General features: G+C 47.1%; 1 protein-coding gene across 6 annotated transcripts in view; it reads left to right on the plus strand.

The window, feature by feature from the left end:
• LOC139405482 (transcription factor COE3-like) overlaps nucleotides 1–25,873 on the plus strand; it is a 95,837-nt gene that overhangs the window by 2,631 nt on the left and 67,333 nt on the right. For 4 of the 6 annotated variants that reach the window (XM_071147814.1, XM_071147816.1, XM_071147815.1 and 1 more), the window contains exon 2: nucleotides 5,433–5,577. In XM_071147814.1, the coding sequence (XP_071003915.1) occupies nucleotides 5,433–5,577 (145 nt within the window). The remainder of the gene's footprint in view (nucleotides 1–5,432; nucleotides 5,578–25,873) is intronic. The other 2 variants (XM_071147818.1, XM_071147819.1) reach the window with 1 other exon arrangement.

The raw sequence follows: 25,873 nt of genomic DNA on the forward strand, positions 1-25,873 counted from the left end.
GGTAGTCTCCTCTCTGTCTCCATGGTCACTAAACCCAGAGTGACTGGTAGTCTCCACTCTGTCTTCATAGCCACTACTCCCAGAGTGACTGGGAGTCTCCTTTCTGTCTCCATGGTCACTAAACCCAGAGTGACTGGTAGTCTCCTCTCTGTCTCCATGGTCACTAAACCCAGAGTGACTGGTAGTCTCCTCTCTGTCTCCATAGTCACTAAACCCAGAGTGACTGGTAGTCTCCTCTCTGTCTCCATGGCCACTAAACCCAGAGTGACTGGTAGACTCCTCTCTGTCTTCATAGTCACTAAACCCAGAGTGACTGGTAGACTCCTCTCTGTCTCCATGGTCACTAAACCCAGAGTGACTTCTCTCCTTCGTCTGACCGTTTTGCTCCAGTGTCTCACTCTAACTAATTTCCCCACCTCCCTCAAGGTTTAAGTGGACTTAACAGCATGTCAGGGCCCTCAGCACCATTTCCACCAGGTTTCAGCTACCTCAGCACCTTGAGGAAATTATTGTGTGTGTGTGTGTGTTACCGTGTGTGGGTGTGTTTCAGAGAGAGGGAGAGACAGAGCCAGAGAGAGAGAGAGAGAGAGAGAGGGAGAGCCAGCGAGAGAGAGAGAGAGAGAGTGAGAGGGAGAGACATAGCCAGAGAGAGAGACAGAGCCAGAGAGAGAGAGGAAGAGACAGAGACAGAGAGAGAGAGGGAGAGGGAGAGCCAGAGAGAGAGAGAGAGAGAGAGAGAGAGAGAGAGAGAGAGAGAGACAGAGCCAGAGCCAGAGCCAGAGAGAGAGAGGGAGAGACAGAGCCAGAGCCAGAGAGAGAGAGAGGGAGAGACAGAGCCAGAGAGAGAGAGAGAGGGAGAGACTGAGCCAGAGAGAGAGAGAGAGAGGGAGAGACAGAGCCAGAGAGAGAGAGAGAGGGAAAGGGAGAGCCAGAGAGAGAGAGAGAGAGAGAGAGAGAGGGAGAGACAGAGCCAGAGAGAGAGAGAGAGACAGAGCCAGAGAGAGAGAGAGAGGGGGAGAGACAGAGCCAGAGAGAGAGAGAGAGAGGAAAAGGGAGAGCCAGAGAGAGAGAGAGAGAGAGAGAGGGGGAGACAGAGAGATAGAGAGAGGGAGAGACAGAGCCAGAGAGAGAGTGAGGGGAGAGACAGAGCCAGAGAGAGAGAGAGAGAGAGGGAAAGAGAGAGCCAGAGAGAGAGAGAGCGAGGGGGAGACAGAGAGATAGAGAGAGGGAAAGAGAGAGCCAGAGAGAGAGAGAGCGAGGGGGAGACAGAGAGATAGAGAGAGGGAGAGACAGAGCCAGAGAGAGAGAGAGAGGGAGAGACAGAGCCAGAGAGAGAGAGACAGAGCCAGAGAGAGAGAGAGAGGGAGAGACAGAGCCAGAGAGAGAGAGAGAGGGAGAGACAGAGCCAGAGAGAGAGAGAGAGGGGGAAAGGGAGAGCCAGAGAGAGAGAGAGAGAGGGGGAGACAGAGATAGAGAGAGGGAGAGACAGAGCCAGAGAGAGAGAGAGAGGGAGAGACAGAGCCAGAGAGAGAGAGAGAGAGAGGGAGAGACAGAGCCCGAGAGAGAGAGAGGGAGAGACAGAGCCCAAGAGAGAGAGAGAGAGGGAGAGGGAGAGCCAGAGAGAGAGAGAGGGGGAAGGGCGAGCCAGAGAGAGAGAGAGAGAGGGGGAGACGGAGAGATAGAGAGAGGGAGAGACAGAGCCAGAGAGAGAGAGAGAGAGAGGGAGAGGGAGAGACAGAGCCAGAGAGAGAGAGAGAGGGAGAGACAGAGCCAGAGAGAGAGAGAGAGGGAGAGACAGAGAGAGAGAGAGAGAGAGAGAGAGAGGAATAGAAAGCTGTGAGAGACTGCCATTCAAAGACTTTCCCTCAGCAGCTGTGAGAGCAGGCCAGTTCACCACTACAACTTTAGTTCTATTTTTGTCTCCTTATAGGACCTTTTTCAACCTGATTTTCCATGATTCTATTGTATCAGTCTGTTTGAACGAATATGGACTAACGTTTACTGATGTTTTGCATTTAAACGCAGAAAGATATGTTTTAAAACAACTTAGGAAAATAATGCCTTGATGTCTGTAGCTATAATCGTCATTGTCACAACAAAAACAATGTATCCAATCGACAATTTTCTTTTTATAAATCAAACCCAACTCAATATTCACCCATAATTCAAAACACAGAAACAAATCCCCCCCCCACCCCCTCCCTCCCCAAAAACAGCAAAACACCCTGTCTTCCACTTTGAATAGTTGATGTTGAAGAAGCCTCTCTTGGCTCTGCTCTCCATCTCTTCACCGCAGCTTTAAATAACATGTCCAGAATATATTTGACAGACTCTCCCGACCACGGTGTTCCTTAGGCAAGGTCGGGCTTTCCTGCAAGCCTCCTTTCCCCACTTACTACCCACAGCTCTGTCCCCAAATGTCGGGCCCTATTCCCTACGTAAGTGCACTACTTTTCACCAGGGTCCTGTGCACTATGTAGGGAAGAGGGTGCCATTTTGGGATGCTCGCTACCACGGCTCAGCTGGAAGCCAGTGAGAGCTCTATCCATCATCTCGATCCACGGCTCTGAACCTGGACACAAGAATGGAGCCCTTTCACTCCTTTAAAAAAACAGAGAGAGAGAGAAAAAAAGAGAGAGGCGAATTCCATTGACATACCCGAGGTCAATCACTGTCAGAATGAACCTGAGAGAGAGAGAGAGAGAGACAGAGAGAGAGAGAGAGAGAGAGAGAGAGAGAGAGAGAGAGAGAGAGAGAGAGAGAGAGAGAGAGAGAGAGAGAGAGAGAGAGAGAGAGAGAGGAGATCGAGAGAGAGAGAGAGAGAGAGAGGAGATCGAGAGAGAGAGAGAGAGAGAGAGAGAGAGAGAGAGAGAGAGAGCTCTGAGTGAAAACACTTACACCAATTCATTCAGGGGCCTCTCCAATCCCTTCCAACCCTCCATTGCCATGCTAAAAACCCTCATTATCACATATTAAATGCGACTGTATAATTAGGATTGTTTACTAAATAGAAAAAAGGGAGAAGGACGACTGGTTGATTCTTTCAGGAGGTTTTAGGTCATCGTCTCAGTCAGATATCCTCCACATCCATCCCTCGAGACATCTCTAACTGTCTCTCTGAAGCCGTCACCCAAAAGGCACCCTGATCCCCACTGAGTGCACTAGTTTTTAGGGTAGACTACGCTATGACGGAGGCTGCCTGACTAATGACAGGAAACATCTGATCAATATGAATATCAACAGATCAATGTGAATATCAACAGATCAATATGAATATCAATATGAAAATCAACAGATCGATATGAATATCAACAGATCAATATGAACATCAACAGATCAATATGAATATCAACAGATCAATATGAATATCAACAGATCAATGTGAATGGTGCCTGTTAGGGTGAAGAGAGGGCAGGGGGCAGTGAGGCGGGTGGCTGAGAGACTGTTAATGGCAGATAGACAACTGGACGGAGTCCCTTCCATGAGGTTCTCCTTAAAGCGACAGAGGAACCGTAGCTAAAGCCTAGAAGAACTCGTCTCCCGGCAACCGTTTTGAGGAGGGAAAAGGACAATGCTTTCATTCGTTCATCAGGGAGAGAGGAGGAGGAGGGAGAGAGGAAGAGGAGGGAGAGAGGAGGAGGAGGGAGAGAGGAGGAGGAGGGAGAGAGGAAGAGGAAGGAGAGAGGAGGAGGAAGGAGAGAGAGAGATGAGGGCAGGTAATACATACACCCACTCCAAAATGACAAACATATAGATCTTTTTATCACACTTGTAAATGCAATGTGTTGTTTTGACAAAGACAGCCATCCCATCATAGCAAAGGGTAATGACGTGTTTGAAGCTAAACTGGATGTGCTTTTTTATTTTTAAATCTATTTTTGAGAGGACAACATCCACACTTACATTGGAAGAGAGAGAAAAAAATTAAACTGCAATGTTTATTATGAGTTAAAAGAGGCCTCTCACTGTAATGTCCTTTCTAACTACACACTGCATCACGGATTATTTTATTTCCAGAGACCTCCACACTAATGACGAAGGCACAGAAACAAGAAAAATATATCTATGTTTTTTAATGTGCTTTAAGTTTTGATTATTTTTCAAAGATAGCTATAAAATGTTTTAATGCGTGTTAGTTTAGAGTATTTTTAAAGAGATCTATGTTTTTAATGTGTTTTAGTTTAGAGTCTTTTTAAAGAGATCTATGTTTTTAATGTGTGTTAGTTCCTTCCTCTGATTGGTGTGCCGGAACGTATTGTGTTAATACCATGAAACCTACAGGGACGTTGTACCCACCACGGAAACTAAAGAAGACAGAGAGAGGGAGAGGGAGGGGGAGAGAGAGAGGGAGAGATGGGAGAGAGGGAGAGGGAGAGGGAGAGGGAGAGGGAGAGAGAGAGAGAGGGAGAGGGAGAGGGAGAGGGAGAGATAGAGAGAGGGAGAGGGAGAGGGAGAGGGAGAGGGAGAGGGAGAGGGAGAGAGGGAGTGAGGGAGAGGGAGAGGGAGAGTGGTCCCCAAGTCAAATTAAACCCAGGAAGACTACAATACAGTGGCTGTACAGTCATCTTTCTAAGGCCCCTGGGTGATCCCCTGTCCAACTAGACTACAGTACAGTGGCTGAGTCATCTTTCTAATGCCCCTGGGTGATCCCCTGTCCAACTAGACTACAGTACAGTGGCTGAGTCATCTTTCTAAGGCCCCTGGGTGATCCCCTGTTCAACTAGACTACAGTACAGTGGCTGAGTCATCTTTCTGAGGCCCCTGGGTGATCCCCTGTCCAACTAGACTACAGTACAGTGGCTGAGTCATCTTTCTAAGGCCCCTGGGTGATCCCCTGTCCAACTTACTGGGGTCAGGTCAGGTCAGGTCGTCCCTGACTGTTTACGTACATTTCCTTACATTTGCTGTCTCATGAACACAAACATGTATATTACTGTAGACCTGAGACAGACCTTCCTCCCATGGCTGTGTCTTGAACACAACCCTGTATATTACTGTAGACCTGAGACAGGCCTTCCTCCCATGGCTGTGTCATGAACACAACCCTGTATATTACTGTAGACCTGAGACAGGCCTTCCTCCCATTGGCCTTGTGTGGATGCTCAGCTATTCCTGTTGCTACTGGCCAGTGGTATAGCATGCAGTGTTATAACAGAAAGACAACATCCCATAGTGATGTCATGAACCCATAGTAGTGCAGCTAGTCTGTTGTGTTGGAGGCCATATGGAATGGAAACCCAAGTGTTTAAAAAAAACTCCAGCAAAGTCAAGGGGTTTCTTCTCCTTTGAGTTGGTGGCAGCTCAGTTGTCACTAGTTTACATTGTCACAAAGCACTTCGTGTTAACAGTGTGGCAGCACTGACCTGTCTCCTGACACAGATACATAGACAGACTGTTTTAATGACTGGCTCCCCCTTTCACTCCTGTTGCAGGTTGTTGTATCAACAACGGTCAACGTGGACGGTCACGTCCTGGCGGTCTCAGACAACATGTTTGTCCATAACAACTCCAAGCACGGCAGAAGGGCTCGACGTCTAGACCCTTCTGAAGGTACGGACCCTCCTTATCTCTATCATGGTAGGCACATTCTACATGACTTTTATTTTGAAATGCTCTCTAGTTTCCCTACGAGCACATTCTACATGACTTTTATTTTGACATGCTCTCTAGTTTCACTACGAGCACATTATACATGACTTTAAAAAAAAATGCTCTCTAGTTTCCCTACGAGCACATTCTACAAGACTTTTATTTTGAAATGCTCTCTAGTTTCCCTACGAGCACATTCTACAATACTTTTATTTTGAAATGCTCTCTAGTTTCCCTATGAGCACATTCTACAATACTTTTATTTTGAAATTCTCTCTAGTTTCCCTATGAGCACATTCTAAAATACTTTTATTTTGAAATACCCTCTAGTTTCCCTACGAGCACATTCTACAATACTTTTATTTTGAAATACCCTCTAGTTTCCCTACGAGCACATTCTACAATACTTTTATTTTGAAATACCCTCTAGTTTCCCTACGAGCACATTCTACAATACTTTTATTTTGAAATACCCTCTAGTTTCCCTACGAGCACATTCTACAAGACTTTTATTTGGAAATACTTTCTAGTTTCCCTACGAGCACAAGACCTTGAAAAGATGTTGAAAAGACGTATCGTCATTGTCATGTGGTCGCGGGGGTTAGTTCTTTAGTTCCATCTCTCTTTCCTCATGTAGCTTGTCATCTTTAGCTCCTCCTCTGCTGCTGAGTTAAAGATCCTTCTGGTGTAGTTCTTTCAGATCACATCGGTCCCTTTCTGGCTTCACAACGTACTTCTCTAATTCTCCATTACCTCATTGTATTTCACTGGTCAATTTCATAAACACATGTATGTAATATTTATAATTATTATAATTATTATTATTATTATTATTATTATTGTTGCACTGTGTGAAATATGTAGTGATCTCTATTCACACATGTTTTCAATAGGTTGTTGTTTCTGGGATCCTGTAGTGTGAGGTCAGGTTGTTGTTACTGGGTTCTGTAGTGTGAGGTCAGGTTGTTGTTACTGGGTTCTGTAGTGTGGGGTCAGGTTGTTACTGGGTTCTGTAGTGTGGGGTCAGGTTGTTGTTACTGGGATCTGTAGTGTGAGGTCAGGTTGTTGTTACTGGGTTCTATAGTGTGAGGTCAGGTTGTTGTTACTGGGTTCTGTAGTGTGGGGTCAGGTTGTTACTGGGTTCTGTAGTGTGAGGTCGGGTTGTTACTGGGTTCTGTAGTGTGAGGTCAGGTTGTTGTTACTGGGTTCTGTAGTGTGGGATCAGGTTGTTACTGGGTTCTGTAGTGTGAGGTCAGGTTGTTGTTACTGGGTTCTGTAGTGTGAGGTCAGGTTGTTACTGGGTTCTGTAGTGTGAGGTCAGGTTGTTACTGGGTTCTGTAGTGTGAGGTCAGGTTGTTGTTACTGGGTTCTGTAGTGTGAGGTCAGGTTGTTGTTACTGGGATCTGTAGTGTGGGGTCAGGTTGTTACTGGGTTCTGTAGTGTGGGGTCAGGTTGTTACTGGGTTCTGTAGTGTGAGGTCAGGTTGTTGTTATTGGGATCTGTAGCTAGATCCTTATAAAAGCACTACTGTGGTGTCATACTCATCAATGAGGAAACCAGCACAGCTGACTCCACATCAGAAGACTGACTGATTGGCTGCTCTGCAGATAAAAAGGGGGAAAAAAAGAGAGAAAAATAAATTCGGAGCAGCAAAGTCTGGGAAACATAAATGCAGGAAGGACAGAGTTCAACCTTCTGACCTTCCTGTTGGACTCGGTTCTGTTCAAACACTCTGGGTAACGGGGATCTTGTCAAACGCGTATTAGCTAGTTATCACTGGCAAGTACAAGTGGCTGGGTATGTATAGTATGATGCTACCCAAACCTGTAACAGCACGAGGGTGTTGTTGTCTTAATTAGGCATGGATTATCATCACGCTGTCATAACACAGAGTGTTTTAATAATGCAACAGGAGAGGCGAAGGCGTTATATCAATGAAATGCACTATATCAACCCCCAGAACTCTGCAGGGGAAGGAAGTGACTAGGTTCTTTACTAATGACAAAACGGGCAGAGAAAGACAATGTAATAATTGATGGTTAGCCCTAAGCTGTGAAGTCGTTACGGCCTGTGACGTATTGTTTGTCTCCCTCTCTCTCTCTCCGTATCCACGGGTTAGAAGGCGTGTTTTGCTTAGCAACCAGCTTTAATTAGGGGAGCAATTAAAGAGGTTGAGTCCCCCCCCCCCCCCACACACTCTACCGCGGGTCTCCCCCTGTCTGAGGGGGTCCTGCGGGACAGGGGAACTGGCGTCTGCACAGCCTACTCACCCAACCCAACAACTAGATCAACCCACCCAACAACCACTGAATCATCTCATCTCATCAAAAAGCCCAATGTGCAGCAGAGCTCCTGTCCTTATGAATCTAGATTTGTACTGGTGGTTTTCAGATGATCCATCTCCTGATCTGGAGTGTATCTCCTCCACCTTCCCGTTATTAAGTGAAGACCACACAGATCTATGAAGTGTGTGTGGATTGTGTTAGAGGGCAGACGTGGCTGGGTAGAATGGAACATTTCATGACGAAACATACTGTATCTAACATTTGAAACGCAGTCTCATATCACAGTCAAGATTCAGATTGCTGATATTTTATTGTCTACCCATTTTAGAGAGACAGACAGACAGACAGACAGACAGACAGACCAGACAGACAGACAGACAGACAGACAGACAGACAGACAGACAGACAGACAGACAGACCAGACAGACAGTCCTAAGGTATAGTCCATGTTAACTATGCTGTAGATTGGCTACAAAGTCTGTACAGGAAATACCTATTAACTCTGTTTATCTGCAATTCTGTCTCCCTAATACAACCTATTATCTACGTTTCAAACACCAGCTGGATATAATGTATTCCAGTTGATGGTATAGTAATTCCCCCCCCCCCCGCCCCCCTCCCTTACTCTCTCACCTCCACGTGTTCCTCAGTTCATAAAAGAGCCTGTAGTCGTCAGTAAGGGGTGTGTAAAGAGCGTCTCAGCGACCCTCGTCTGTGTCTACGCTCTACCGTGTGTGTGTGTGTGTCGTACTCAGCGACCCCGGCTCTCTCCTCGAGGCCCTGCAGCGTGGATCTGATTTGCATGCCAAGTGGCTGTAACGCTGTTAGGTTGATGCAATAAAGACAAACGGATCCAGGCTGCAAGGCTTTAGCCAGTAAAGAGGAGCAGATGGCCCTAGGAGAGGTAAAAAAAGGTATAATCCCATCAGCAGCAGTATCAACCTGCCATCTGGAGACCACCGGCACAATTACAAGACATTTTTAGCAGGCAGAACAAAGGAAGTCCTCAGTACGTACAGCACAGCAGGCAAGATGAGACCTGTTGGTGTGTCTCAATACTGGAGGGATGAGGAAGAAGGTGACTAAGTCTGTGTCCCAAAATGACACCCTATTTTCATATGAAGGGCACTACTACCCCATAGGCCCTAGTCAAAAGTAGGGCGCTACATAGTGCCGTTTGGGATGTACACTAACGCGGTGCCATGTTGCCTTGGAGAGAGGAGTGCTGATTAGAGCTTCACACTGAGAGGCAGGAGCTGAACGCAGAGAGAGAAGTACGAACCCAACGCCTTTGTTCAGTAAACCAAACACAGGGGGACGTGGGGAGGTGAGCCGGGAGGCCTGGTAGGTTGTGGGTAGTCAACACCAGACACAGTGGGACGTGGGGACGTGGGGAGTTGAGCCGGGAGGCCTGGTAGGTTGTGAATAGTCAGCACCAGACACAGTGGGACGTGGGGAGGTGAGCCAGGAGAACTGGTAGGTTGTGGGTAGTCAGCACCAGACGCAGGGGGACGTGGGGAAGTGAGCCAGGAGAACTGGTAGGTTGTGGGTAGTCAACACCAGACACAGTGGTGAGGTGAGCCGGGAGGCCTGGTAGGTTGTGGGTAGTCAGCACCAGACGCAGGGGGACGTGGGGAAGTGAGCCAGGAGGCCTGGTAGGTTGTGGAGCTGGGAGGCCTGGTAGGTTGTGGGTAGTCAACACCAGACACAGGGGGACGTGGTGAGGTGAGCCGGGAGGCCTGGTAGTTTGTGGGTAGTCAACACCAGGCACAGGGGGACGTGGGGAGGTGAGCCGGGAGGCCTGGTAGGTTGTGGGTAGTCAACACCAGACACAGTGGTGGGGTGGGGAGGTGAGCCGGGAGGCCTGGTAGGTTGTGGGTAGTTGGTACCAAATATTTCTCTCCGCTCTCTCTCTTCCTCTCTTGGCTCCTTGTTGACTGTACACTTGAAGCACAACAAAGCCAGAGATTCGTTGGAGTGTGACAATTGATGTTGAGATAAGACACATGCAGGCGCCGAACCGCTTTCAGAAGACTTGTGGTTAGGACAAAAATCAGAAGAGAGCTGGCAAGCAGGGAGGAAGTGATGCATTAGTCGTTAGCTAGTCGTTAGCTAGTCGTTAGCTAGACGTTAGCTAGTCGTTAGTTAGTCGTTAGCTAGTCGTTAGCTAGTCGTTAGTTTGTCGTTAGCTAGTCGTTAGCTAGACGTTAGCTAGTCGTTAGCTAGTCGTTAGCTAGTCGTTAGCTAGACGTTAGCTAGTCGTTAGCTAGCCGTTAGCTAGTCGTTAGCTAGACGTTAGCTAGTCGTTAGCTAGTCGTTAGTTAGTCGTTAGCTAGTCGTTAGCTAGTCGTTAGTTTGTCATTAGCTAGTGAACAATACAATCAATTATCCCATAACTGACATAAAAATGTAGAGGAAAACATTTGATGAATATTGTTTAATATATTATATACTAAATATAGGTCCTTTATGTTATTTAAATAATATTTACAAAATTAAAAAAACAATCCGACTACTTAGAATAAGTTGTACCTAGCCTGCTATTCCTGTGTGTTGGGTGATCTTGGCTCCAGAACAGCCTACCTAGCCTGGTACTCCTGTATGTTGGGTGAACTTGGCATCAGAACAGCCTGCCTAGCCTGGTATTCCTGTATGTTGGGTGGACTTGGCTCCAGAACAGCCTACCTAGCCTGGTACTCCTGTATGTTGGGTGAACTTGGCATCAGAACAGCCTACCTAGCCTGGTATCCCTGTATGTTGGGTGATCTTGGCATCAGAACAGCCTACCTAGCCTGGTATCCCTGTATGTTGGGTGAACTTGGATTCAGAACATCCTTCACCAGACTGGTCCTGTTCCAGCCCGTCCGTCTCTCTCTCGCTGGCTGACTGCGTACGTCTGCTCTCTCCAATTTCCATCATCTGCTTGAGGGCATTGTGCACGTATATCATTAGATGGCTAACGCTGTCTGTGTAATTTGGTTCGCCATGCTCCCCATTGAACACATGTCCCCCCCTTCTATATGTGCATTGAAAATGTATGCTAATCACGGGCAGAATGGAGGTGGCTCATGCACGGCTCGGTTTAGAGCAACCCCGGCCCCCCCAGCCTCGGCCCCCGTCTCTCCCGTCTCCACGCTAGGCACCAACGGGGGAAGCATTGCGAAATTCGAGTCGGTGTGTGTGTGTGTGTGGCTGTCTGAAGCCCCAGCTGCCAGCCAGCTCCTCTTGTGCCTCTGCTCTGCCCAGTCCACCCCCCACCCCCATCCCCTCCCAGCCTCTTCTCCGTAACCCCCCCACCTGCCTCCCTTCAGCCCCCCAACAACCCCGCACCACAACCCACCCTTCCTTCCTTCTGTCCGTCCGTCCCTCCGTCCCTCCTTCCCTCCCTCCCTCTCACCTACAGACAGTAAATTTGTTTACTGTAATTTTTGGTGAATTATTTGCTATAATTGGCTTCGCTGATGAAGGTCAGTCCCTTTGAGGAGTCTTGTCTGTCTTTAGAGAGTTGATGCTTTTTCAAACGCTCCTGCCTGCAATTAAGAAAAGCAAATGTCACTCGCAAGCCTCAGAAATGAAAATTTGTATGAACTTATTAGCATGGAGTCAACAGTGCCAGTTAAGGGCAGCCCTCCCTCCCTCCCTCCCTCCCTCCCTCTCTCTCTCTCTCTCTCTCTCTCTCTCTCTCTCTCTCTCTCTCTCCCCCTCTCTCTCTCTCTCTCTCTCTCTCTCTCTCTCTCTCTCCCTCCCTCCCCCCCTCTCTCTCTCTCTCTCTCTCTCTCTCTCTCTCTGCCTCCCTCCCTCCCTCCCTCCCCCCCGTGGCGGTGTGTGTGTGTGTGTGTGCTGTGGGCTCATGGCCCCTCTGCTACACAGGGAGATGCTCGTGGAATGAGCAAATACAACCTCGGCTGGTCCAACATTAAAGCAAACAAAGACTGGGGCCTTGTCTGGAGTGTAGAACACAACAATACCTAATGGTGATTAACCTGGCTGGCTGGCAGAGAGCTAGCTGAGGGAAGGAGAGGGGGAAATCAATGCATGATGGCAATGATTATATCGTCTCATTATTGATCATATGTACGCCTTATAATTATAACCCATTGTTATTGTATTAGTATTTTATCATTTATATTTTTTTTAATGAAAAAAAATCCACATATTTGTTTTTAACATACATTCGTTTTTGTGCTGTTTTTATATAAACTGAATTGCAATTATAAAAACATTGGTGTTACTGTGGTAGCTATTATAAACTCAGACATCTTAGCTATAACAACGATGTTACAGTGGGACAGGATGGTCGCTATTATAAACTCAGACATCTTAGCTATAACAAGGATGTTACAGTGGTACAGGATGAAAGCGGGTATAAACTCAGACATCTTAGCTATAACAATGATGTTACAGTGGTACAGGATGATAGCGGGTATAAACTCAGACATCTTAGCTATAACAACGATGTTACAGTGGGACAGGATGGTCGCTATTATAAACTCAGACATCTTAGCTATAACAACGATGTTACAGTGGCACAGGATGATAGCGGGTATAAACTCAGACATCTTAGGTACAACTACCCCAATTACACTAAAAGGTACTACAGATTACAAAACATGAATTATTTACAAGGCTTTGTGGCTTTACAGTTCCAAGCACCTTTCCATTGTCTCTCCTTCTATCCCCGGTCAACAACAATAAGAGAGATGGACAGATTAAATAAATAAATAAACATTTAAAATGAAGGAGCAGTAAATGTAGAGGGTGGAGGAGTGAGAGTGGGGGAGGAAATCCATTACTGTTAGTCACCTCCCTCCCACTGACCATTTAGCAACAGGAAATAGAGCAGGAGAACTGAGGAGCGTTAATAAACAGACAGAGTGTACATCTTTAGGTATCTAGTCTCTTTGTAGCAGAATCTGCATTCCAGAATGCTCATCGAAGCAGGGGCCAGAGGAAGTCTGGGTGTAGAAGAAGGTGTGATAAAAGAGAGAGAGAACTCTGTCCCTGACTGTTTGCCTCAGTGATGGCTACTGGTGGTCTGGAGCTTGCTAGCACTTCTGACTAGATTTTATCATCGAAATTCTTCAAATAGCCACCCTTTGCCTTGATGACAGCTTTGCAAACTCTTGGCATTCTCTCAACCAGCTTTATCAGATAGTCACCTGGAATGCATTGCAATTAACAGGTGTGCCTTCTTAAAAGTTAATTTGTGGAATTTCTTTCCTTCTTAATGTGTTTGAGTCAATCAGTTGTGTTGTAACAAGGGGGGGGCACACACAACTACTGGCACACTGCTCAGACACCCATACATACCCCACAAGACATGCCACCAGAGGTCTCTTCACAGTCCCCAAGTCCAGAACAGACTACGGGAGGCACACAGTACTACATAGAGCCATGACTACATGGAACTCTATTCCACAGTACTACATAGAGACATGACTACATGGAACTCTATTCCACAGTACTACATAGAGCCATGACTACATGGAACTCTATTCCACACTACTACATAGAGCCATGACTACATGGAACTCTATTCCACACTACTACATAGAGCCATGACTACATGGAACTCTATTCCACAGTACTACATAGAGCCATGACTACATGGAACTCTATTCCACATCAAGTATCTGATTCAGCAGTACAATTAGATTTAAAAAAAAAACAGACAAAAAAACACCTTATGGAACAGCGGGGACTGTGAAGCAACACAAACACAGACACACACACACACACACACACACACACACACACACACACACACACACACACACACACACACACACACACACACACACACACACACACACACACACACACGATAGCATACGCACTACACACATATGTACACATGGATTTTGTACTGTATATATCTGGTGGAGTAGGGGCCTGAGGGCACACGGTCTGTGAATGTATTGTGATGTTTTTAAATGGTATAAACTGCCTTAATTTCGCTGGACCCCAGGAAGAGTAGCTGCTGTCTTGGCAGCAGCTAATGGGGATCCATAATAAACCCCAGGAAGATTAGCTGCTGCCTTGACAGGAACTAATGGGGATCCATAATAAACCCCAGGAAGAGTAGCTGCTGCCTTGGCAGGAATTAATGTGGATCCATAATAAACCCCAGGAAGAGTAGCTGCTGTCTTGGCAGCAGCTAATGGGGATCCATAATAAACCCCAGGAAGATTAGCTGCTGCCTTGACAGGAACTAATGGGGATCCATAATAAACCCCAGGAAGAGTAGCTGCTGCCTTGGCAGGAATTAATGTGGATCCATAATAAACCCCAGGAAGAGTAGCTGCTGTCTTGGCAGGAACTAATGGGGATCCATAATAAACCCCAGGAAGAGTAGCTGCTGCCTTGGCAGGAACTAATGGGGATCCATAATGAACCCCAGGAAGAGTAGCTGCTGTCTTGGCAGAAGCTAATGGGGATCCATAATGAACCCCAGGAAGAGTAGCTGCTGTCTTGGCAGAAGCTAATGGGGATCCATAATGAACCCCAGGAAGAGTAGCTGCTGTCTTGGCAGGAACTAATGGGGATCCATAATAAACCCCAGGAAGAGTAGCTGCTGCCTTGGCAGGAACTAATGGGGATCCATAATGAACCCCAGGAAGAGTAGCTGCTGTCTTGGCAGAAGCTAATGGGGATCCATAATGAACCCCAGGAAGAGTAGCTGCTGTCTTGGCAGGAATTAATGGGGATCCATAATAAACCCCAGGAAGAGTAGCTGCTGTCTTGGCAGAAGCTAATGGGGATCCATAATGAACCCCAGGAAGAGTAGCTGCTGTCTTGGCAGAAGCTAATGGGGATCCATAATGAACCCCAGGAAGAGTAGCTGCTGTCTTGGCAGGAACTAATGGGGATCCATAATAAACCCCAGGAAGAGTAGCTGCTGCCTTGGCAGGAACTAATGGGGATCCATAATGAACCCCAGGAAGAGTAGCTGCTGTCTTGGCAGAAGCTAATGGGGATCCATAATGAACCCCAGGAAGAGTAGCTGCTGTCTTGGCAGAAGCTAATGGGGATCCATAATGAACCCCAGGAAGAGTAGCTGCTGTCTTGGCAGGAACTAATGGGGATCCATAATAAACCCCAGGAAGAGTAGCTGCTGCCTTGGCAGGAACTAATGGGGATCCATAATGAACCCCAGGAAGAGTAGCTGCTGTCTTGGCAGAAGCTAATGGGGATCCATAATGAACCCCAGGAAGAGTAGCTGCTGTCTTGGCAGGAATTAATGGGGATCCATAATAAACCCCAGGAAGAGTAGCTGCTGTCTTGGCAGCAGCTAATGGGGATCCATAATAAACCCCAGGAAGAGTAGCTGCTGTCTTGGCAGGAACTAATGGGGATCCATAATGAACCCCAGGCAGAGTAGCTGCTGTCTTGGCAGAAGCTAATGGGGATCCATAATGAACCCCAGGAAGAGTAGCTGCTGTCTTGGCAGGAACTAATGGGGATCCATAATAAACCCCAGGAAGAGTAGCTGCTGCCTTGGCAGGAACTAATGGGGATCCATAATGAACCCCAGGAAGAGTAGCTGCTGTCTTGGCAGAAGCTAATGGGGATCCATAATGAACCCCAGGAAGAGTAGCTGCTGTCTTGGCAGAAGCTAATGGGGATCCATAATGAACCCCAGGAAGAGTAGCTGCTGTCTTGGCAGGAACTAATGGGGATCCATAATAAACCCCAGGAAGAGTAGCTGCTGCCTTGGCAGGAACTAATGGGGATCCATAATGAACCCCAGGAAGAGTAGCTGCTGTCTTGGCAGAAGCTAATGGGGATCCATAATGAACCCCAGGAAGAGTAGCTGCTGTCTTGGCAGGAATTAATGGGGATCCATAATAAACCCCAGGAAGAGTAGCTGCTGTCTTGGCAGCAGCTAATGGGGATCCATAATAAACCCCAGGAAGAGTAGCTGCTGTCTTGGCAGGAACTAATGGGGATCCATAATGAACCCCAGGAAGAGTAGCTGCTGTCTTGGCAGCAGCTAATGGGGATCCATAATAAACCCCAGGAAGAGTAGCTGCTGCCTTGACAGGAGCTAATGGGGATCCATAATAAACCCCAGGAAGATTAGCTGCTGCCTTGACAGCAGCTAGTGGGGATCCATAATAAACCCCAGGAAGAGTAGCTGCTGTCTTGGCAGGAACTAATGGGGATCCATAATAAACCCCAGGAAGAGTAGCTGCTGTCTTGGCAGGAACTAATGGGGATCCATAATAAACCCCAGGAAGAGTAGCTGCTGTCTTGGCAGGAATTAATGGGAATCCATAATAAACCCCAGGAAGAGTAGCTGCTGTCTTGGCAGGAACTAATGGGGATCTATAATAAACCCCAGGAAGAGTAGCTGCTGCCTTGACAGGAACTAATGGGGATCCATTATAAACACCAGGAAGAGTAGCTGCTGTCTTGGCAGGAACTAATGGGGATCCATAATGAACCCCAGGAAGAGTAGCTGCTGCCTTGGCAGGAACTAATGGGGATCCATAATAAACCCCAGGAAGAGTAGCTGCTGTCTTGACAGGAACTAATGGGGATCCATAATAAACACCAGGAAGAGTAGCTGCTGTCTTGGCAGGAACTAATGGGGATCCATAATGAACCACAGGAAGAGTAGCTGCTGCCTTGGCAGGAACTAATGGGGATCCATAATAAACCCCAGGAAGAGTAGCTGCTGTCTTGGCAGGAACCAATGGGGATCCATAATAAACCCCAGGAAGAGTAGCTGCTGCCTTGTCAGGAACTAATGGGGATCCATAATAAACCCCAGGAAGAGTAGCTGTTGCCTTGGCAGGAACTAATGGGGATCCATAATAAACCCCAGGAAGAGTAGCTACTGCCTTGACAGGAACTAATGGGGATCCATAATAAACCCCAGGAAGAGTAGCTGCTGCCTTGACAGGAACTAATTGGGATCTATAATAAACCCCAGGAAGAGTAGCTGCTGTCTTGGCAGGAACTAATGGGGATCCATAATAAACCCCAGGAAGAGTAGCTGCTGCCTTGGCAGGAACTAATGGGGATCCATAATAAACCCCAGGAAGAGTAGCTGCTGTCTTGGCAGGAACTAATGGGGATCCATAATAAACCCCAGGAAGAGTAGCTGCTGCCTTGTCAGGAACTAATGGGGATCCATAATAAACCCCAGGAAGAGTAGCTGCTGCCTTGGCAGGAACTAATGGGGATCCATAATAAACCCCAGGAAGAGTAGCTGCTGCCTTGGCAGGAACTAATGGGGATCCATAATAAACGCCAGGAAGAGTAGCTGCTGCCTTGACAGGAACTAATGGGGATCCATAATAAACCCCAGGAAGAGTAGCGCTGTCTTGACAGGAACTAATGGGGATCCATAATAAACCCCAGGAAGAGTAGCTGCTACCTTGGCCCCAGCTAATGGGGATCCATAATAAACCCCAGGAAGAGTAGCTGCTGCCTTGGCAGGAACTAATGGGGATCCATAATAAACCCCAGGAAGAGTAGCTGCTGCCTTGGCAGGAACTAATGGGTATCCATAATAAACGCCAGGAAGAGTAGCTGCTGCCTTGACAGGAACTAATGGGGATCCATAATAAACCCCAGGAAGAGTAGCTGCTGTCTTGGCAGGAACTAATGGGGATCCATAATAAACCCCAGGAATAGTAGCTGCTGTCTTGGCAGGAACTAATGGGGACCCATAATAAACCCCAGGAAGAGTAGCTGCTGTCTTGACAGGAACTAATGGGGATCCATAATAAACCCCAGGAAGAGTAGCTGCTGCCTTGACAGGAACTAATGGGGATCCATAATAAACCCCAGGAAGAGTAGCTGCTGTCTTGGCAGGAACTAATGGGGATCCATAATAAACCCCAGGAATAGTAGCTGCTGTCTTGGCAGGAACTAATGGGGACCCATAATAAACCCCAGGAAGAGTAGCTGCTGTCTTGACAGGAACTAATGGGGATCCATAATAAACCCCAGGAAGAGTAGCTGCTGCCTTGACAGGAACTTATGGGGATCCATAATAAACGCCAGGAAGAGTAGCTGCTGCCTTGACAGGAACTTATGGGGATCCATAATAAACCCCAGGAAGAGTTGCTGCTGCCTTGACAGGAACTAATGGGGACCCATCATTAATACAAATACAAAGGTTCAGTCAATACAGAACATTTCAAGAACTTTAAAAGTTTCTTCATGTGTAGTCGCAAAAACCATCGAACGCAATGATGAAACTGTCTCTCACAAGGACCACCACAGGAAAGGAAGACCCAGAGTGACCTGTCTCTCATGAGGACCACCCCAGAAATGAAGACCCAGAGTGACCTGGCTCTCACGAGGATCGCCCCAGAAATGAAGACCCAGAGTGACCTGTCTCTCATGAGGACCGCCACAGGAAAGGAAGACCCAGAGTGACCTCTGCTGCAAAGGATAAGTTCATTAGAGTTAACTGGCTCTCACGAGGACCGCCACAGGAAATGAAGACGCATGTTTACCTCTGCTGCAAAGGATAAGTTCATTAGAGTTAACTGGCTCTCACAAGGACCGCCACAGGAAATGAAGACCCAGGTTTACCTCTGCTGCAAAGGATAAGTTCATTAGAGTTAACTGGCTCTCATGAAGACCGCCACAGGAAAGGAAGACGCAGAGTTACCTCTGCTGCAAAGGATAAGTTCATTAGAGTTACCAGCCTCAGAAATTGCAGCCCAACTAAAACACTTCACAGAGTTCATGTAACATACACATCTCAACATCAGTTGTCAGAGGAGACTGTGTAAATTGCTACAAAGAAACCACTACTAAAGGACACCAATAATAAGAAGAGACTTGCTTGGGACAAGAAACACAAGCAATGGGCATTAGACTGGTCAAAGTTGTCCTTTGGTCTGGAGTCCAAATTGTAGATTTTTGGTTCCAACCGCTGTGTCTTTGTGAGACACGGTGTGGGTGAACGGATGATCTCTACATGTGTAGTTCCCACCGTGAAGCATGGAGGAGGAGGTGTTATGGTGTGGGGGTGACACTGTCTGTGACACTGTCTGTGATTTATTTAGAATTCAAGGCACACTTAACCAGCATGGCTACCACAGCATGCTGCAGCGATACGCCATCCCATCTGGTTTGGGCTTAGTGGGACTATCATTTTTTTTTCAACAGGATAATGACCCAACACACCTCCAGACTATGTAAGGGCTATTTGACCAAGAAGGAGAGTGATGGAGGGCTGCATCAGATGACCTGGCCTCCACAATCCCCCATCCTCAACCAAATTGAGATGGTTTGGAATTAGTCGGACTGCAGAGTGAAGGAAAAGCAGCCAACAAGTGCTCAGCATATGTGGGAACTCCTTCAAGACTGTTGGAAAAGCATTCCAGGTGAAGCTGGTTAAGAGAATGCCAAGCGTGTGCAAAGCTGTCATCAAGGCAAAAGGGTGGCTATTTGAAAAATCTCAAATATACAATATATTTTGATTCGTTTAACACTCTTTTTGGTTACTACATGATTCCGTATGTGTTATTTAATAGTTTTGATGTCTTCACAAATATTTTTACAATGAAGAAAGTCATACAAAATAACGAAAAACCATTGAAGGTGTTGTAAAACATGTGACCTGATAGTGCTACATGTTCCAGAGGCGTATTCGACTCGAACGCTGGAGGCCTGGAGATGCTAAACGTGGTTATGTTAGTTAACGTGACAATAACCGGCTGACAGAAATGTCATGACCGCCACAGCCCTAGTAACAGCCCTAGTAACAGCCCCTAGTAACAGCCCCTAGTAACAGCCTTGGTAACAGTCCCTAGTAACAGCCCTGGTAACAGCCCCTAGTAACAGCCCTAGTAACAGCCCTAGTAACAGCCCCTAGTAACAGCCCTAGTAACAGCCCCTAGTAACAGCCCTAGTAACAGCCCCTAGTAACAGCCCTAGTAACAGCCCCTAGTAACAGCCCTAGTAACAGCCCCTAGTAACAGCCCTAGTAACAGACATATTATCCCTGACCACCACAGCCCTAGTAACAGACATATTATCCCTGACCACCACAGTCCTAGTAACAGACATATTATCCCTGACCACCACAGCCCTAGTAACAGCCATATTATCCCTGACCACCACAGCCCTAGTAACAGACATATTATCCCTGACTACCACAGCCCTAGTAACAGACATATTATCCCTGACCACCACAGCCCTAGTAACAGACATATTATCCCTGAAAAACCACAGCCCTAGTAACATACATATTATCCCTGACCGCCACAGCCCTAGTAACAGACATATTATCCCTGACTACCACAGCCCTAGTAACAGCACCTAGTAACAGCCCTAGTAACAGACATATTATCCCTGACCACCACAGCCCTAGTAACAGACATATTATCCCTGACCACCACAGCCCTAGTAACAGACATATTATCCCTGACCACCACAGCCCTAGTAACAGCCCTAGTAACAGACATATTATCCCTGACCGCCACAGCCCTAGTAACAGACATATTATCCCTGACCACCACAGACCTAGTAACAGCCCTAGTAACAGCCCCTAGTAACAGCCCTAGTAACAGCCCCTAGTAACAGCCCTAGTAACAGACATATTATCCCTGACCACCACAGCCCTAGTAACAGCCATATTATCCCTGACCACCACAGCCCTAGTAACAGACATATTATCCCTGACTACCACAGCCCTAGTAACAGACATATTATCCCTGACCACCACAGCCCTAGTAACAGACATATTATCCCTGACTACCACAGCCCTAGTAACAGACATATTATCCCTGACCACCACAGACCTAGTAACAGCCCTAGTAACAGCCCTAGTAACAGCCCCTAGTAACAGCCCTAGTAACAGACATATTATCCCTAGTAACAGCCCTAGTAACAGACATATTATCCCTGACCACCACAGCCCTAGTAACAGACATATTATCCCTGACCACCACAGCCCTAGTAACAGACATATTATCCCTGACCGCCACAGCCCTAGTAACAGACATATTATCCCTGACCACCACAGCCCTAGTAACAGACATATTATCCCTGACCACCACAGCCCTAGTAACAGACATATTATCCCTGACCGCCACAGCCCTAGTAACAGACATATTATCCCTGACCACCACAGCCCTAGTAACAGACATATTATCCCTGACCACCACAGCCCTAGTAACAGACATATTATCCCTGACCACCACAGCCCTAGTAACAGACATATTATCCCTAACAGCCCTAGTAACAGACATATTATCCCTGACCACCACAGCCCTAGTAACAGACATATTATCCCTGACCACCACAGCCCTAGTAACAGACATATTATCCCTGACCACCACAGCCCTAGTAACAGACATATTATCCCTGACCACCACAGCCCTAGTAACAGACATATTATCCCTGACCACCACAGCCCTAGTAACAGACATATTATCCCTGACCACCACAGCCCTAGTAACAGACATATTATCCCTACAGCCCTAGTAACAGACATATTATCCCTGACCACCACAGCCCTAGTAACAGCCCATATTATCCCTGACCGCCACAGCCCTAGTAACAGCCCTAGTAACAGACATATTATCCCTGACCACCACAGCCCTAGTAACAGACATATTATCCCTGACCACCACAGTCCTAGTAACAGACATATTATCCCTGACTACCACAGCCCTAGTAACAGCCCTAGTAACAGACATATTATCCCTGACCACCACAGCCCTAGTAACAGTAACAGCCATATTATCCCTGACCACCACAGCCCTAGTAACAGACATATTATCCCTGACCACCACAGCCCTAGTAACAGACATAACAGACATATTATCCCTGACCACCACAGCCCTAGTAACAGACATATTATCCCTGACCACCACAGCCCTAGTAACAGACATATTATCCCTGACCACCACAGCCCTAGTAACAGACATATTATCCCTGACCACCACAGCCCTAGTAACAGCCATATTATCCCTGACCACCACAGCCCTAGTAACAGACATATTATCCCTGACCACCACAGCCCTAGTAACAGACATATTATCCCTGACCACCACAGCCCTAGTAACAGCCCTAGTAACAGACCACCACAGCCCTAGTAACAGACCACCACAGCCCTAGTAACAGCCCTAGTGACCACCACAGCCCTAGTAACAGCCCTAGTAACAGACATATTATCCCTGACCACCACAGCCCTAGTAACAGACATATTATCCCTGACCACCACAGCCCTAGTAACAGACATATTATCCCTGACCACCACAGCCCTAGTAACAGACATATTATCCCTGACCACCACAGCCCTAGTAACAGACATATTATCCCTGACCACCACAGCCCTAGTAACAGACATATTATCCCTGACTACCACAGCCCTAGTAACAGACATATTATCCCTGACCACCACAGCCCTAGTAACAGACATATTATCCCTGACATAGTAACAGACATATTATCCCTGACCACCACAGCCCTAGTAACAGACATATTATCCCTGACCACCACAGCCCTAGTAACAGACATATTATCCCTGACCACCACAGCCCTAGTAACAGACATATTATCCCTGACCACCACAGCCCTAGTAACAGACATATTATCCCTGACCACCACAGCCCTAGTAACAGACATATTATCCCTGACCACCACAGCCCTAGTAACAGACATATTATCCCTGACCACCACAGCCCTAGTAACAGACATATTATCCCTGACCACCACAGCCCTAGTAACAGACATATTATCCCTGACCACCACAGCCCTAGTTACAGCCATATTATCCCTGACCGCCACAGCCCTAGTAACAGCCCTAGTAACAGACATATTATCCCTGACCACCACAGCCCTAGTAACAGCCATATTATCCCTGACCACCACAGCCCTAGTAACAGACATATTATCCCTGACCGCCACAGCCCTAGTAACAGCCCTAGTAACAGACATATTATCCCTGACCACCACAGCCCTAGTAACAGCCATATTATCCCTGACCACCACAGCCCTAGTAACAGACATATTATCCCTGACTACCACAGCCCTAGTAACAGACATATTATCCCTGACCACCACAGCCCTAGTAACAGACATATTATCCCTGACCACCACAGCCCTAGTAACAGACATATTATCCCTGACCACCACAGCCCTAGTAACAGACATATTATCCCTGACCACCACAGCCCTAGTAACAGACATATTATCCCTGACCACCACAGCCCTAGTAACAGACATATTATCCCTGACCACCACAGCCCTAGTAACAGACATATTATCCCTGACCACCACAGCCCTAGTAACAGACATATTATCCCTGACCACCACAGCCCTAGTACCACAGCCCTAGTAACAGACATATTATCCCTGACCACCACAGCCCTAGTAACAGACATATTATCATATTATCTGACCACCACAGCCCTAGTAACAGCCCTAGTAACAGACATATTATCCCTGACCACCACAGCCCTAGTAACAGACATATTATCTCTGACCACCACAGCCCTAGTAACAGACATATTATCCCTGACCGCCACAGCCCTAGTAACAGCCCTAGTAACAGACATATTATCCCTGACCACCACAGCCCTAGTAACAGCCATATTATCCCTGACCACCACAGCCCTAGTCCCTGACCACCACAGCCCTAGTAACAGACATATTATCCCTGACCACCACAGCCCTAGTAACAGACATATTATCCCTGACCACCACAGCCCTAGTAACAGACATATTATCCCTGACCACCACAGCCCTAGTAACAGACATATTATCCCTGACCACCACAGCCCCAGACATATTATCCCTGACCACCACAGCCCTAGTAACAGACATATTATCCCTGACCACCACAGCCCTAGTAACAGCCCTAGTAACAGACATATTATCCCTGACCACCACAGCCCTAGTAACAGACATATTATCCCTGACCACCACAGCCCTAGTAACAGACATATTATCCCTGACCACCACAGCCCTAGTAACAGACATATTATCCCTGACCACCACAGTCCTAGTAACAGACATATTATCCCTGACTACCACAGCCCTAGTAACAGCCCTAGTAACAGACCTAGTAACAGCCCCTAGTAACAGCCCTAGTAACAGATCTAGTAACAGCCCCTAGTAACAGCCCTAGTAACAGATATATTATCCCTGACCACCACAGCCCTAGTAACAGACATATTATCCCTGACCACCACAGCCCTAGTAACAGACATATTATCCCTGACCACCACAGCCCTAGTAACAGACATATTATCCCTGACCACCACAGCCCTAGTAACAGACATATTATCCCTGACCACCACAGCCCTAGTAACAGACATATTATCCCTGACTACCACAGCCCTAGTAACAGATATATATTCCCTGACCACCACAGCCCTAGTAACAGACATATTATCCCTGACCGCCACAGCCCTAGTAACAGCCCTAGTAACAGACATATTATCCCTGACCACCACAGCCCTAGTAACAGACATATTATCCCTGACCACCACAGCCCTAGTAACAGACATATATTCCCTGACCACCACAGCCCTAGTAACAGACATATTATCCCTGACCACCACAGCCCTAGTAACAGACATATTATCCCTGACCACCACAGCCCTAGTAACAGACATATTATCCCTGACCACCACAGCCCTAGTAACAGACATATTATCCCTGACCGCCACAGCCCTAGTAACAGCCCTAGTAACAGACATATTATCCCTGACCACCACAGCCCTAGTAACAGCCATATTATCCCTGACCACCACAGCCCTAGTAACAGACATATTATCCCTGACTACCACAGCCCTAGTAACAGACATATTATCCCTGACCACCACAGCCCTAGTAACAGACATATTATCCCTGACCACCACAGCCCTAGTAACAGACATATTATCCCTGACCACCACAGCCCTAGTAACAGACATATTATCCCTGACCACCACAGCCCTAGTAACAGACATATTATCCCTGACCACCACAGCCCTAGTAACAGCCCTAGTAACATACATATTATCCCTGACCACCACAGCCCTAGTAACAGACATATTATCTCTGACCACCACAGCCCTAGTAACAGCCCTAGTAACAGACATATTATCCCTGACCACCACAGCCCTAGTAACAGACATATTATCTCTGACCACCACAGCCCTAGTAACAGACATATTATCCCTGACCGCCACAGCCCTAGTAACAGCCCTAGTAACAGACATATTATCCCTGACCACCACAGCCCTAGTAACAGCCATATTATCCCTGACCACCACAGCCCTAGTAACAGACATATTATCCCTGACTACCACAGCCCTAGTAACAGACATATTATCCCTGACCACCACAGCCCTAGTAACAGACATATTATCCCTGACCACCACAGCCCTAGTAACAGACATATTATCCCTGACCACCACAGCCCTAGTAACAGACATATTATCCCTGACCACCACAGCCCTAGTAACAGACATATTATCCCTGACCACCACAGCCCTAGTAACAGACATATTATCCCTGACCACCACAGCCCTAGTAACAGACATATTATCCCTGACCACCACAGCCCTAGTAACAGCCCTAGTAACAGACATATTATCCCTGACCACCACAGCCCTAGTAACAGACATATTATCCTGACCACCACAGCCCTAGTAACAGCCCTAGTAACAGACATATTATTCCTGACCACCACAGCCCTAGTAACAGACATATTATCTCTGACCACCACAGCCCTAGTAACAGCCCTAGTAACAGACATATTATCCCTGACCACCACAGCCCTAGTAACAGACATATTATCCCTGACCACCACAGCCCTAGTAACAGACATTTTATCCCTGACCACCACAGCCCTAGTAACAGACATATTATCCCTGACCACCACAGCCCTAGTAACAGACATATTATCTCTGACCACCACAGCCCTAGTAACAGCCATATTATCCCTGACCACCACAGCCCTAGTAACAGCCCTAGTAACAGACATATTATCCCTGACCACCACAGCCCTAGTAACAGACATATTATCCCTG

The sequence above is a fragment of the Oncorhynchus clarkii genome, unplaced genomic scaffold (assembly GCF_045791955.1).
Source record: "Oncorhynchus clarkii lewisi isolate Uvic-CL-2024 unplaced genomic scaffold, UVic_Ocla_1.0 unplaced_contig_3642_pilon_pilon, whole genome shotgun sequence".
Taxonomy (NCBI): Eukaryota; Metazoa; Chordata; class Actinopteri; order Salmoniformes; family Salmonidae; genus Oncorhynchus; species Oncorhynchus clarkii.